Here is a 14,841-nt window from a genome sequence, read left to right as displayed (position 1 = left end):
TGAAGCTTTCAAGGCATTCATGAGACATGCAACATTGCATACAGAACAGCTATATACATATTCAAGCACACTGCTAAACTTTAAAACAGATTATTTAGAAGAATCCAATGAGAATTCTACTTACCAACAAAAAATGCCTAGATACTTTAACAGTGTTCACATTGTTTAAGATTGTATTTAGAAAAGGGAAAAAGAAAGAAATCCATTCATTCTGAAGGTCATCTTTGCTAGTTACTGCATAACTTGAGTCTAATTGTAGCCAACTTAGCATTAGTCTAGTCTACACTACAAAGGTTTGGTAAGGCTAAATAAGATGGCAGCAAAACTTAGTTACATTGGCAAAAATAATGTTTTTGCCAATAGAGATAAATGATGGCCATAGCTATCAAATAAAAGTGTTTCGGTTTGTTTTGATATTTCTGTTGTCATATATACATTATAATTATGTAAAATAGGTGTACATAGGGGAGCAATGTCAAATGAAGATGTTTTACTTTTGTTTATTTGTTTGTTTAATATATTATTACTCTGTACAGTTAGGTAAACAAAGCTTACCAAAAAAAAAAAAAAGCATGTGACTCCTTCGAAGAAATCAAGAGCCATGAAACATGCACATGAAGGCAAAGCTGACATGAGATAAGAGAACATAACAAATATCACAGACTTACCTTGCTGCAACTGAGGATGTGGTGTGTAACTCGGAGGATGTGAATATGGCATGTACCCTGCAGGGCTTTGAGGTGCATATGGACTAGGCACTGGACTGTTCTGTTGTGCCAAAAATCTGTTACTGGAACTTGTCTGTGGTGGCACAAACCGGCTAAAAATAAAATTTTAAAAGTTTTCAGAAGTTGTAAAAGCAAATTTAGACAATTTTATTATTCCTTTTGAAATACTGTACCTCTAGAACATTATAACTTCTGGGAAAGACATGAAATTCCAAAGCAATCAAGAAACCCCTTCAAAAGCAATATTTAAAGCTAACAATGTCTTCCCAACTTTAATTACTACTTAAAAGCCACAGCTTAGGAACTGTATTAGTAAAACTAAAGAAGAGAATAGAAAGTGTTCATAAAGTAACTGGGTTGAAACTGCATGCAGATATCTTTCTTCTAATCCAGAGTACTTTATTATATCAATAAAGACCTAGATTATAGGTACACCCTATTTGCTAACATTCAAAGCTTGAAAAAGAATTAGAAAGTTGAAGAGTAAGCTGCTGGCCAAACTACTAGGCCTATCCTCCTATAGATGGCCTTTTGTCTACTGTTAAAACAGTACTCCATGCTTTAACAAGCCTTTCTCATCCTCCTGTCATGCTGGCACTGCTATACATGCCAGAACACCTCTTCTCTCCTATCCTCCTGCCACCACTGTCAGCCTCTGCAACAGAGAGAGAACAACTGGAGGGGTGGGAGGAGGCAGGGAGATTCTTTACGCAGGAAAGAAAATCTGCCAAAATCATGGAAGGGAGAGAGAGTCGGGAATCATGACTAGTCCTTATAGTACAAAGACTAATTCACTGGCAAAAAATGAATAAGCACTATATTTGTGTTTTGTTTTGTTTTTTTTTTCCAGCTGCAGAAACTCACCCTGCTGTCAGACAAATGCAAGATTTATCTTAACACTGATCTTACTTCCACTCACATACTTGCAGCAAGAATTGACTGTCACTGTAGGAAGCATGTAAAGTTCACTGCCCACTCTCTACCCCCATTTAAAACATAGCATTACCTGGAAGGGCTATGTGAGATAGTGGTTTGTTGATAATTGGAAGATGCAGGACTACCACGCATGGAATTCTGAGAAATATTAAACTGCGATGACATCATCATCCCTATTAAAAAGAAGACAGCAACATTAGCTTACACACATTTCCTTTTTAATCAAAAAAGTCTCTCATTTCAGGAATGATTACATACAAAGAGATTAGCAACTTTGTGGGTAGATGATGTTAATGTCTATAACTATTTAAGATGTTAATGTCTGTAACATTTAAAAGATTGATTCTATGTAAGATGTCTGTTTTACACTATGATATGGAAAAGCACTCCCTGAAGTTTTGAAATTTCCTTCCTCTTAACTTCTTTAAACTTCCCAAGTCAAAACCTGTTAGTAAATAGAAACATCTTATAGCAGGACATATACTCACACCCCAGACTAGTGCGTACAGTACTGATTGTGCCAATGATTAAAAGATTCGGGAACTTTACAACAAAACAGAAGCACACAGAAAACTTATCTCCCGTTTTTTGAGCAAGTATAGCTAACAATCATCTCATGCAGAGTGGTGCAAGATACTCTTGCACAGAGGTATGTGACAAGGGAACTACTGTACACAGGTACAAATCACAGACACGCATTTGCAAGTCGTCCCCTGGACATTTCCTGTACAGAGGTTTTCTGCTAGAAGTTCCCTGAGTGCTCACTGCACGCTGGTTCATGTGTTGCAGACACTCTAACCAGAGCATAGGATACTAGTTACAAAATTTTTGTCAAACAGCTAACTCCTAACATACAGAAACATACAGAAAGCTGACAGAACATGCCCATATTAAAACTACACAAATGCCATGTAATTTTATATAAAATATATAGATGAGGTTTCATTTTATGCTTAAGCAGAGATCATACTTTTAAAATACTTTTAAAACATATTTGTTTTCTTCTCCCTAAATTTAAAACACGTTTTGAACAACAGACGTGGTAGGTTTTGGTTTAAAAGTGTTTTTTAATTGTTATTGATTTTTTAAATAAGCAATTTAAATGAAAAAAAAAATCTACAGTTTATTCTGTGGCAGACAACTGTCACTCCTCTATCTCTATTGGGGGCTGAGGCAGAGAAAGAAGAGGGAGGTGGCATGGGAGGGGGGGGGCAAAAAAGAGATAACAGCAACAAAAACAAAAACAAAAAAAAGCATCTCCAAAGTTTCAAGACAAATAATGAAGTAATGAAGCAATGAGGAAAATGAGGAAGGCATATAAATAAGGCACAAAAAATTAGTCTAAAAAGGAGCTGAAATTAGACTGTGGCCATTAACACTAAAATATCTTGTATGTTTTTTACACTGTTGTCCTATCACTAAGCAACAGATTTACGATTCTACTTGTGTATTTCCATATATTAATATTTAAGAATTTCTTTTAACTGCAACTTTAATTTTGAATGCTTAGTTCTGAGAAAACATCATCCAAGTAATAAATATTCCTATAATAAGTTACCTTAGCATATATATATATATATATATATATATATATATATTATTTTTTTTTGCTTGGAGAAAAGCAATACACATAAGTCCATCTTAGCATTCCTACTAAACGCCAAAGATTGTACTACATAAACATGCATCTCAAGATCACAGAAAGGGTCTGTGATCTATGACTAAACAGTATTATAGCATCATGCATGTTTAAACTAGGACTGCTGACCTACTGGTGATTTTTCAGTTATACAGACACTCTTATTGGAAGTGTACATCTGCAATGTTTATCCCTTTAACAGGAACAGGTACACTTGCATTCTTGTATTCTTTTCTTGAAAAAATATCTAAGTAATTGACACCTTTGGAAAGATGCATACAATTCTAATAAATAAAAAAAAGCACAAGTGTGAGTTGTGGTAAATAGCTTTAAGTGAATTTTAAGTCCTTCCTGAAATGTAAGCTATGCTATGAACAATAAGTCTTGGCAAAACATTGTTTTAGCTTACCTTCCAACACATATATCCTGAAAGACAGCACTGAAGTGTTGAGAAGGAAAAAGGGGAAAGGAAACCAAAGCAAACAAACACATGTCCACATACTACGTCATTCTTGTATTATACACATAATCACAGAATGGTTACTGCTAGAAGGGACCCTCTGGACGTTATCTGGTTCATCCTCCTGCACAAGCAGGGACACCCAGAGGTGGTTACCCAGGACCACATCCAGGCAGCTTTTGAACATCTCTAAGAAGGGAGACTCCACAACCTCTCTAGGCAACCTATTCCAGTGCTCTATCACCTGCAAAGTAAAGAAGCGCTTCCTGAAGTTCAGACAGAACCTCTTGTGTTCCAGTTTGTGTCCACTGCCTCTTCTCCTGTCATCAGGCACCAATGAAAAGAACCTGGCTCTGTCCTCTTTGCATCCTCACTTCAGGTATTTATAAACATTGATGAGATTTCCCCCCTGAGCCTCCTTTTCTCCAGGCTGAACAGTCCCAACTCTCTCATCCTCTCCTCATAAGAGAGGTGCTCCAGTACCTTCATAATCTTGGTGGCCCTACATTGGGCTCTTTCCAGTATGTCAATGTCTCTCTTGTACTGGTGGACCCAGAACTGGACACAGTACTCCAAGTGCAGCCTCACCAACGCTGAGTAGAGGGGAAGGATTACCTATCTTGACCTACAGGTGATACAGGTGTCAGAAGGACATATGGTTCTCTCCCTGACAGAATAATAGAACCAAATCTGAGATGTTTTATGAACAGATAGGCCAAACCTTTACTATGTTTAGTTAGATAGAAGGAAGTTTAGAAACTTTGTATCTGTGGTGCTACTTTACTCACCAATTAGTCAGCATTATCTGTAAGACCATACAGAACTGTATCTCGGGAAGGGGGAGGAGGCAAGATGAACCAGGCCTGGAGGATGTGTCTAAAAAGATTAGGTGAGGAAATTGTGGTATGCATATGTCCTTGGATGTGTAAATGACTTAGCTTAGTATGACTATTAATGATCACCAGAAGACCCCAAAAGACTACCAGTAGAAACAAATGTGCATGCATCAGGGATGTTTACATATTTTAATGAGCTACAGGAAATAGTGTGAATATGTTATAATTATTCCTTGGAAAACCCAATGAATATGTATGTGTTGACTGTATATAACCCCAGTAGCTTGAACAATTTGGCACGCACACTAGGTAGAGCGATCCCCTGTGCGTCCAGCGCCCCAATTAAAGAATGCCTGATTTCTAAAACTCCAAATTGAGTCTTAGAGAGTTTCTTTGAATGACTTTTAACACTGGCAATCAATACTTTGCCTAATTAAGCCAAAAATACCATTAGCCTTCTTAGTGGCAAGGGCACATTGCTGACTCATGGTCAGCCTGCTGTCCACCAGGACTCCTAGGTCCTTCTCCACAGAGCTGCTTTCCAGCTGGGTGGCCCCCAGCATGTACTGGTGCCTGGGGTTGTTCCTCCCCAGTTGCAGGACTCTGCACTTCTCCTAGTTCAACTTCATGAGATTCTTGTCAGCCTACCTTTCCAGCCCATCAAGGTCTCACTGGATGGCTGTGCAGCCTTCTGGTATGTCAGCCATTCCCCCCAGTTTTGTGTCTTCCACAAATTTACTGAGGGTGCACTCTACGCCATTGTCCAGATTCTTAGTGAAAATGTTACAAAAGGACTGGACCCAATATTGATCACTGTGGTAAGGTAGTCCATGTGTTACTGACCTCCAACTAGACTTTGCACTGTAGGCTTAAGCTGAAGAAAACAAGGAAACCTTGAAGAAAACAGGGAGACTGGTAGCCTTGAGCTAGCAGAAAGAAAGGGAGATAAGGGATGAAAACAAGGAGAAAAACATCTGCAGGAAGATTCCAGACTGACCTATGGTAACCTCTTTCTCATTAAGGGTCATTAACATTACAAATCACACCCATCAAAATGTTAATATATGGAAATGTATGATTTGGTGTTATGTCCATGCCCCCGCCCTTGTCTGTAATACCTATGCTCAATAGAGATAAGTTAGGCAAGCTAAGACAGCCAATCAAAAGATCAAAAGTAGCCAGAGAGATAGTTTCCCAAGTTTGCTGTGTATAAATAATGGTGATTCAAGCCAGAGGTGTGCTTGCTTTGCAAAAGCTCAATGAGCACCTGAGAGTTATATAATTAATTAAAAGACCTTCATGTGGATTCCAACTCTGTATGCTTATTGGCAGGTCACGAACCTATGGATAACAGTTTTGGTGACCCATTTGGGACCCTAAATTAGCCTTGTCTGCTCCAACTTGTTGGCATCAGTGTCAGAGGGGAGAATGCCAGAGACCAAGCGCGTACTCGTGATTTTATCAGGGTCCGGCATCAACCCTCCAAAAATCTGGGGCCAGTGAGTGGCACAATGGCGCAACACTCTGAGGAATCCACCAAACGTCTGGTGATAAAGGGGAAGTCACTGGACTGCTGAGTACAATTTATATGTTCATATGGGTATTCAGAGAGCAGAGTGTCAGCCTCACACAGAGATGCTGTGTTTTAGCGAGAAGGAAAGATGGTCCCGTGAGCTACCTGACCCAATTGAAGGGTTAAAGTTAAAGCTGAGAGTGATCAGCTGTCAAATGGAAAATAGGAAGCAGTCAGTCCAGAATCTCCCCTTCCTCCCCCCTTGGATGCATCCTCAAAAAATGGTCTAAATTTGGTGGTGAATATAGGACAAAGGGTAAAATGAGGCAATACTGTAATCAGGAGCGGACTCAGTATGAGCTGGAGAACAATGACCAGAAATTGGATCCTTTAATTATGATACCATATATTGCAATTGATGTTATTTTGCCATGGGGAAGGAAAATGAGACACTGTGATGCATGTTAGTGCTTTCATGTCATTGTATCGGGACCTGACAACTCAGACAGAGTATGGATTACGGGAAGACTGTATTATGCTATGTGCTGAAAAGAAAGGGAAGGAAAAGAATGATAAACCCTCTAAAATTTATCTGAGTCTAGAACAAGAAGAGGTTCAGTTACTGGCACCCTCAACAACACTGCTGTATAATTGAGGTTTCCCCTATTTCTGAGGCTTCTGTGGGGACACCAGAGGCTTCTCCCGGGGATTGGATTTATGAGGTTTCTGCTGGAACATCAGAGATCTCTCCTGAAGCTCAGGCTGCAGAGGTTTCTGCAGGGACGTCTCAGACCTCTCCTGAGACCAGGATGATTCTAATTTTAGCCCAATAGCACTTTGCACCTAACAGAAGATGGGGCCAGTTATCCAGGCTCCACTAAGGCAGGCAGTGGGACCAGAGGAAGAAACCTTTTTTGTTCATGTTCCATTTACAACATCAGATTTGTTAAACTGGAGACACCCTGTTGGACCTTATAGGGATAACTCAGCAGCAATGCATCAGTTGTTAGAAACTATTATGATTTCCCATAACCCTAACTGAGGGGATATGCAAGCCCTATTGAACGCCTTGACTGCAGAGGAAAGGAGAATGGTTTTAGAAAAAGCTCAGGCAGAAACAAAGAAGAGGTACCCAAGAGAGGAGGTAGAGGAATTAGTACTAATTAAGAAAGATCCTAAGTAGAACCCAAATACTAGCAGGGGTCAGCAATTAATAAAAAAAAAATATTGGCAATTAATCCTTTATGGGATTTAAAACGGGGTACCAATACCAAAAAAAAATCTCTAAATTATATGAGGTCTGCCAGGGCCCAGATGAGAGCCTGTCTGTTTGTGGTGGTTTTACTCAGGTGGGCAGCTAAGCTCCACCACAACTGCTCTCTCACTCCCCCTCTCCTCAAAGAGGAAGGGGGAGAAAATACAACACAGAGAACTTGAGGTTTGAGATGAGAAGGGTTTAATTAAAGGGAAAGGGAATGGGGAGAAAAAGAAACCACAGAAACAGTAAGTCTGCACGGAAGCACAGAGAGAAGGGAAAAAATTATTCTCTACTTCCCATCAACGAGCGATGTTCGGCCATGTCCTGGGAAACAGGGCCTTAAAATGTGTAGTGGTTGTTCAGGAGGAACAGCCCCCTCCCCCACGAGAGCCCCCTTTTATTACTGAGTCTGACATCAGGTGTTATGGGATATCCCTTTGGTTGGTTTAGGTCAGCTGCCCTGGAGATGTCCCCTCCCCATCACTTGCCCACCCCCAGCCTGCTGGCTCTTGGGGGCTTGGAAGGAGTCCTGATGCTGTGCCAGCACTACGCAGCAATAGACACAACACTGGAGTGATATCAGTGCTGTTCCAGCTACGAGTGCAAAGCACAGCACTTTGTGGGCTACTGAAGGGAAAAGGTGACTCCAGCTCAGACAGACCCAACACACTGTTTTTTTTTTGAACACCTTCATCAAATGGCCAGAAAGTGGATGGATTTAGACCGCGATGAGGAGGTGAAGAGTAGACTTTGCCATGTCGTTTATGGGGCAGTCTGCCCTAGACATTAGAAAAAAAATGCAAAAGATAGATGGGGACAGGGGATTGTCAATCTCACAGCTGTTTAGAAGTAACAGATTGCAAAGGATCCTTAAGTAAAAGCACAAGTCTCAATTGTTAGAGCAACTGGCAAATGGACTTTAATATCCTTTTTGCAACCTACAGATTGGGAGATTGGAGGGGAGGTTTCGACACACTGATTTTTATATATGCCTGAATGCCCTCTCTCTTTGTTGGGAAGAGATTTGCTGGGCAAACTACATGCACAGGTAACCTTCTCTACAAACGAGATAACAGTTAAAATTCTATCTGAAAATGCATGGAAGGCCCAAATTTGTTTATTGACAGAACCAAAGGCAGAGGAAAGGCAACAGAAACCTGAAGAGGTGTTGAATGCAGTGACTCCTTTTGCATGAGCAGGAAAACAGCCTGGGAGAACAAAAAAATGCACTTCCAGTTTGGACTGAGCTAAAACCAGGAGCTATACCTATACAAGTGCCACAATATCCAATTAGCCTTACAGCAAGGAGGGGGGTGGAGCCTCTGATAGACAATTTCCTGTCTTATGGACTAATCCATGAATGCCAATTTAGTTTCAACACCCCAATACTGACAGTAAAAAAAAAAAAAAAAAAGCAGTTAATGTAAGTTTGTGCAATATTTCACAGAATCACAGTGTCACAGGGTTATAGGGGTTGGAAGGGACCTCAAGAGATCATCAGGTCCAACCCCCCTGCCAAAGCAGGTTCCCTAGAGCAGGTTGTCCAGGTAGGTGTCCAGACAGGCCTTGAATATCTCCAGAGAAGGAGACTCCACAACCTCCCTGGGCAGCCTGTTCCAGTGCTCCGTCACCCTCACCGTGAAGAAGTTCTTTTGCATGTTGGTGCGGAACTTCCTCTGATCCATTTTTTGGCCATTGCCCCTTGTCCTGTCCCCACAAACCACTGAAAAGAGGTTGGCCAAATCCCTCTGTCTCCCACACCTCAGGTATTTATACACATTGATGAGATTCCCTCTCAGTCTTCTCCAGGCTAAACAGACCCAGGTCTCTCAGCCTTTCCTCATAGGGAAGATGCTCCAGGCCCCGTATTATCATTGTGGCCCTCCGCTGGACACTTTCCAGGAGATGCCTGTCTTTTTTGTAGCTGGGATCCAGAACTGGACACAGAACTCCAGGATTTGTGTGCGTTGATCCCCACTCAGACACTCCCGAACCACCCCCTCGTCAACCAGGGGGGAGGTCTCCATTTCCCAGACTCTTTCTCCTCCCTCCAGGAGTCCCAAGGGGGGAGTCCCTTAAGCAAAGACCGAAGCAAAGAAGGCATTCGGTATCTCCGCTTTCTCAGCGTCCCCCGTTACCAGGACACCCCCCTCATTCATCAGGGGACCCACATTATCTCTAGTCTTCCTTTTACTGTTTACATACTTTAAACAAACAAACAAACAAACAAACAAAAACACTTCTTATCATCCTTTATTTCCTTTTCCAGCTTCATCTCCAGGTGGGCTTTAGCCTTCCTCGTCACATCCCTGCAGGCCCTGACAACACTCCTATACTCCTCCCAAGAGGACAGGCCCTTTTTCCACATTTCATAGACCTTCCTCTTCCTTCTGATCTTATCGATGAGCTCCTTGCTCATCCACACAGGTTTCCTGCCCCCCTTCCCCAATTTCCTACAATTTCCTACTCTTAAGGATGCAGTGATCCTGAGCTTGGAAGGAGTGCTGTTTAAATGTTGCCCAGCTCTCACAAGCACCCTTGCCTTCTAGCAATCTAGCCCATGAGATACCCCCAAGTAGGTCCCGGAAGAGGTCGAAGTTGTCTCTTCGAAAGTCCAGGGTAGCAATCCTACCTTTTGCCTTACTTCCACCAAATTCCATCTTGAACTCCAAGATATCTACCAAATTACACCTTAGAGAAAGTTTTGCAAAAATCAACAACTTGTAAAAGAAGGAAAGGGGGGAATTGTGGAAACAAAAATGTTGTTTTTGCATGAGAATTGGTAACATAAGCACAGGAAGTACCAGGTATACTATGTATGCTGTTTCGTGGGAATGCACAGTATAAAGATAAGCTGCTTCCTGGATTTGCATAACGGGGGGGGGGGGGGAGAAAACAAGTACTAGATTGATATTGATATTCAACAGAAAAGCATTGATTAGGATGTATGTGGCCAGGTGTAAGAAAGAGTGTTTTTGTGTTTTTTTGCAAAGAGATGTTAGGTTGTTTAGTAGGTTGTTTAGGAGGAAGGAATGTGGTGTTGAGATATTCTTTCAATGATAAGAAAGCTTACCAGACAACCTTGTAAAATGCAAACAATAACCAGACTCCTTAGTGCAATTAGGCGAAAATCACGGTGTCAAGTCAAGTCAGATAAGGGAAGAAACATTACCACCTCACAGAGTAAAAAAAAAGTCATGAGAAACTTGAAAAATAACAGGCTGGCAACTGAAAGCCATGTATTGTCTGTGAAGCATCAGATAGGTTGTGAACCTGGACTACCCAGTCAATGGGGAAACAGGGGAGGGTCCCGGTCGTCAAGAGATAAAGTATATAAACTGTGCTTTAAACTAGTAGGCGCGCTCCTGCTTGCGGGATGCCCACCATTGCAGTTGCGAATAAAAATGCTACTTCACCGAGATCCTCGCCTGAGACTGTTATTGGCTACAGAGTGTTTCTCACATCTACATAGCACCTCAGCACAAAAAAGCTAAATTAATTGCCTTGACTAGGGCCTTGGAATTAGCAGAAGGGAAGACACTTAATGTCTATACAGACTCTAAATATGCCTTTGGAGTTTTGCACACCCATGGAGCCATCTGGAAAGAGCGAGGATTACTGACAACAGCTGGAGGACCAATCAAGCATGGTCCAGAAATTTTTTACAGTTGTTGCAGGCAGTGCAAGGCTCAAAACTGTAGCAGTAATGCACTGTAAGGCCCACCACAATGGTGATCACAACATAATAGAGAACAGGAAAGCTGACTTAGCAGCCAAAGAAGCAGCTAGAAGAGCACCAGAAGACCTACAAGGCATGTTAGTCCCCCGTACAAAGGCTTCACTCAATCCACCAGAATATTCCACTAAAGAGATCCAACTAGCAGAAAACCAGAAAGTAAATGAATTAGTGACAGAAGGTAGTCAAATGCATGTTAGAGGGGAAGGCTGGGTAAGGCAATATTTGCTGTCTTTGACATGTTGTCCTCTCTACATAGAGATGTACAGGAGCAATTACCAATTCCACTGGATGTTCCGGTACATCTATTCTGACCTGGACATCAGGTGCTGATCTGAATGTGGAAAGACTAGCCTCTAAACATTGCATCTCTGGTGCTACCTTACTCAATAATTAGTCAGCCTTATGTGTAAAACCACACAGAATTGTATCCCAGGAAAGGGTAAGGGGGCAAGATAACCCTGGAGTGTGTCCAGAGAAGGGCTACAAAGCTGGTGAAGGATCTGGAACACAAGTCCTATGAGGAGCATCTGAGGGACCTGGGGTTGTTGAGTCTGGAGAAGAGGAGGCTCAGGGGAGACCTTATTGCTCTCTACAACTACCTGAAAGAAAGTTGTGGGGAGCTGAGGGTCGGCTTCTTCTTGCAGATAAGCAGTGATAGGAATAGAGGGAATGGCCTCACGTTGTGCCAGGGGAGGTTTAGGTGTATATTAGGAGAAATTAGGAGAAATAGGACATTTTTTTCTCAGAAAGTATATTCAGGCATTGCAAGGGGTTGCCTAGGGGGGTGGTGGAGTGACCATCTCTGGGGGTGTTTAAGGAAAGGTTGAATGTGGTTCTTAGGGACACGGTTTAGTGGGTGATACTGGTGGTAGGGGGGTGGATGGACCAGATAATCTTGGAGGTCTTTTCCAAACTTAATGATTCTATGAATCTATTATCCTATGAACCCAGGCCTGGAGGATGTGTCTGAAAAGAATAGGTGTGGTACTCATGGTATGCATGGGCCCTTAGATACAAAAATGACTAAGCTTAGTATGCATGCCTAAATTGAAACAATAAGGTAAGAAAGAGATGGCCTGAGCACATGCAAGAACTGGGTTCAACCAGTGAACACAGTGAGGAAGACTAGTGTCAGGAACATTTTCATATTTGAATGAGTTACTGGAATAATATTAATATGTTAACTGTTTATTGGAAATATAATGAATAAGTACGTTTTGATTGTATATAACCCCTGTAGCTTGAACAATTCGGCATGCACACTAGGTGGAGCGATCCCCTGTGCATCCAGTGCCACAATTAAAGAATGCCTGCTTTCTAAAACTCCAAACTGAGTCTTAAGAGTTTCTTTTATGGTAACAATATAACTTGAAAGGCCAATGGTAAACATTTCTGCAACACTAGAAATCATAAGAAATGACACTACCCATGCTCTTGGTCGAATACAAACAGAAATAGAACAAGTATTCCAAATCGCCTTAGAAAACTGTCTTGCCTTAGATGGGCTATTCACAGCCCAGGGAAATGTTTGTGCTGTGAAAAACTGCAGCTGCTGAGTCATAGAATCATAGAATACCCTTAGTTGAAAGGGACCCATAAGGATCATCAAGTCCAACTCCTAAAGTCTATTAAATCTATGTCTCCTAAGAGTCTATGTAAATGAGAAAAAGCAAATTCAAACAAGTATTAAACAAGTCTAGCCTATCCAAATCCTCCTGCAGAGCCTTCCTACCCTTGAAATCACACCCATCAAAATGCTAATGTATGGAAATGAGGGATTTGGTGTCCTCTCCGCACACCCCTCCCCTTGTCTGTAATGCCCATGCTCAATAGAGATGTTAGGCAAGCTAAGACAGCCAATCTGCCAATCAAAAGTAGCCAGAGAGATAGTTTCACAAATTTGCTGTGCATAAATAATAGTGATTCAAGCCAGAGGTGTGCTTGCTTTGCAAAAGATTGCTAAGCACCTGACTCTGCAGAGTCATATAATTAAATACCTTCATGTGGATTCCGACTCTGTGCTTATTGGCAAGGCACAACAGGCACAAACCAATGGATAACAGCACCACTGACCACCCTCTGGGTCTGGTTGTTCTGCTGGTTTCCAGTCCACCTCACTGTCTGCTCATCCAGCCCATACTTCAACAGCTTCTCTATAAGGATCTTATGGAGGATAGCATCAAAGGCCTTCAAGGAGTCCAAGAAAACAATATCCACTGGTTCCCCCTCATCTGTCAGGCTGGTGATTTCATTATAGAAGCTTATCAGGTTGGTCAGGCATGACTTCCCCTTGTTGAATCCATGCTGACTACTCCTGATTTTCTTGCCCTTCATTGTGCCTGAAAATGATTTCCAGGATGAGTTTGTTACATATGGAGTGGTAATTCGTGTCGGGAAAATAGTTGATATTAATAAAGAAGGGGGAGATGTGGGAGTGCCACATCTGGGGTTTCCACATGTGGGGTTGGAAAGCCCCATGGTTGAGATAACATTAGACTCTTAATGACGAGGCCATCAGGAATATAAAAGAGTTCAGAGGAAACAAAGAAGGGTGATTCAGGAGACTCCATGCAGTCTCTGGTTTCTTGTTCTCCAGCCATTAAGGCATGGAAGTTTCTGGGTGTTTGCTGTTGTTGTTACATTCAAAGTTGTTTGACCAATGAAAAGTTGTTTTGAAAAGAACTGCTGTGGAGAGAAGGGTATAAGAGGGGAGCCTGCCCTCAAGATTAAAAAAAAAAAAAAAAAAAAAAAAGGCAACGCGATGTGATGAAGTTATGCCATCAATAAAGAAGTAGAAAGAAGGAATGAAAAAGAACAGGCTAGCAGAACGGAGACCAGGACGGGAACAGGCACATTGATTGCCTCATGAAGATAGGTTCGGCCAAACTCAGCAAACTGCTCAGAGAAGCTCGTACAGAAAGTCACTGGAAATGGGCGCACCAGAGCTGGGAAGAAGCTCAAGCTGAGAGAAGAGGACCCACGCACACAACTGCCCCTCGCTGGTAAGCAGTTGCACATTATGGGGAATCATACGTCCTTAGAAACAGACTGTCCTGGTAACCTTACAGCTTATTCTCCTTCTTAACAATTGGACAGTTTATGAGCCTGAAACATGGGACCAAATTGAGGTCAAGGTGTGGGACTCTGCAACTAAAAATGACAAGGTTGCAGTGGGATTGCTCGGCACCTGGCGAGCAGTCTCTGAGGCCTTAAAGAGCCATGTGGAACCACAATCACAAACGTGTGGCTTGCCAGACAGTGAGGGAGCTGCGGGCTCCTTTACTGATCCGACTGCTACGCCATTGGCCCCTCTGCTGCTACAGCCATGGAAGGCTTTTGCTGTTACGCCCCCTGCTGACCTGGATGTGCCTTTTGACCCAGGCCCTATTGGCCTTGAAAAGGAGATGGATATGCTTTTCTTCGATCCGGGAAGAACGGGATACATAAGGCCTGAAGACTGAGTTGCTTGACAACTTAAAGTGAGACATATTGTTCAAAAGGAATGGAAAATGGAGACTTGTTTGTAATCAAGAAAAGGAATGGAAAATGGAGACTGTTAAGTCATGGAACTTAAAGGATTGTTTGTTACCTTTTCTGATTGCACATATGTACAGGCGTACTCGAGTTTAGTATGTAAAAGTAATGTTCTGTATAGTTCGAATGTTCGATGTTCGTGTGTGCGTGTTGGTAGAGCATAGACTCCCTGCGCACCCAGCGCTGTTTACTTGCCTT

At 42.0% G+C, this 14,841-nt stretch overlaps 1 protein-coding gene across 3 annotated transcripts in view; it reads right to left on the bottom strand.

The window, feature by feature from the left end:
- LOC116501380 (nipped-B-like protein) overlaps nucleotides 1-14,841 on the bottom strand; it is a 192,381-nt gene that overhangs the window by 99,820 nt on the left and 77,720 nt on the right. For all 3 annotated transcript variants that reach the window (XM_032206901.1, XM_032206903.1, XM_032206902.1), the window contains exons 5-6: nucleotides 1,735-1,837; nucleotides 669-820 (exon numbers count right to left, since the gene is read on the bottom strand). In XM_032206901.1, the coding sequence (XP_032062792.1) occupies nucleotides 669-820; nucleotides 1,735-1,837 (255 nt within the window). The remainder of the gene's footprint in view (nucleotides 1-668; nucleotides 821-1,734; nucleotides 1,838-14,841) is intronic.

The sequence above is a fragment of the Aythya fuligula genome, chromosome W (genome assembly GCF_009819795.1).
Source record: "Aythya fuligula isolate bAytFul2 chromosome W, bAytFul2.pri, whole genome shotgun sequence".
Classification (NCBI taxonomy): domain Eukaryota; kingdom Metazoa; phylum Chordata; class Aves; order Anseriformes; family Anatidae; genus Aythya; species Aythya fuligula.
This window is presented reverse-complemented; position numbering and strand designations above follow the sequence as displayed.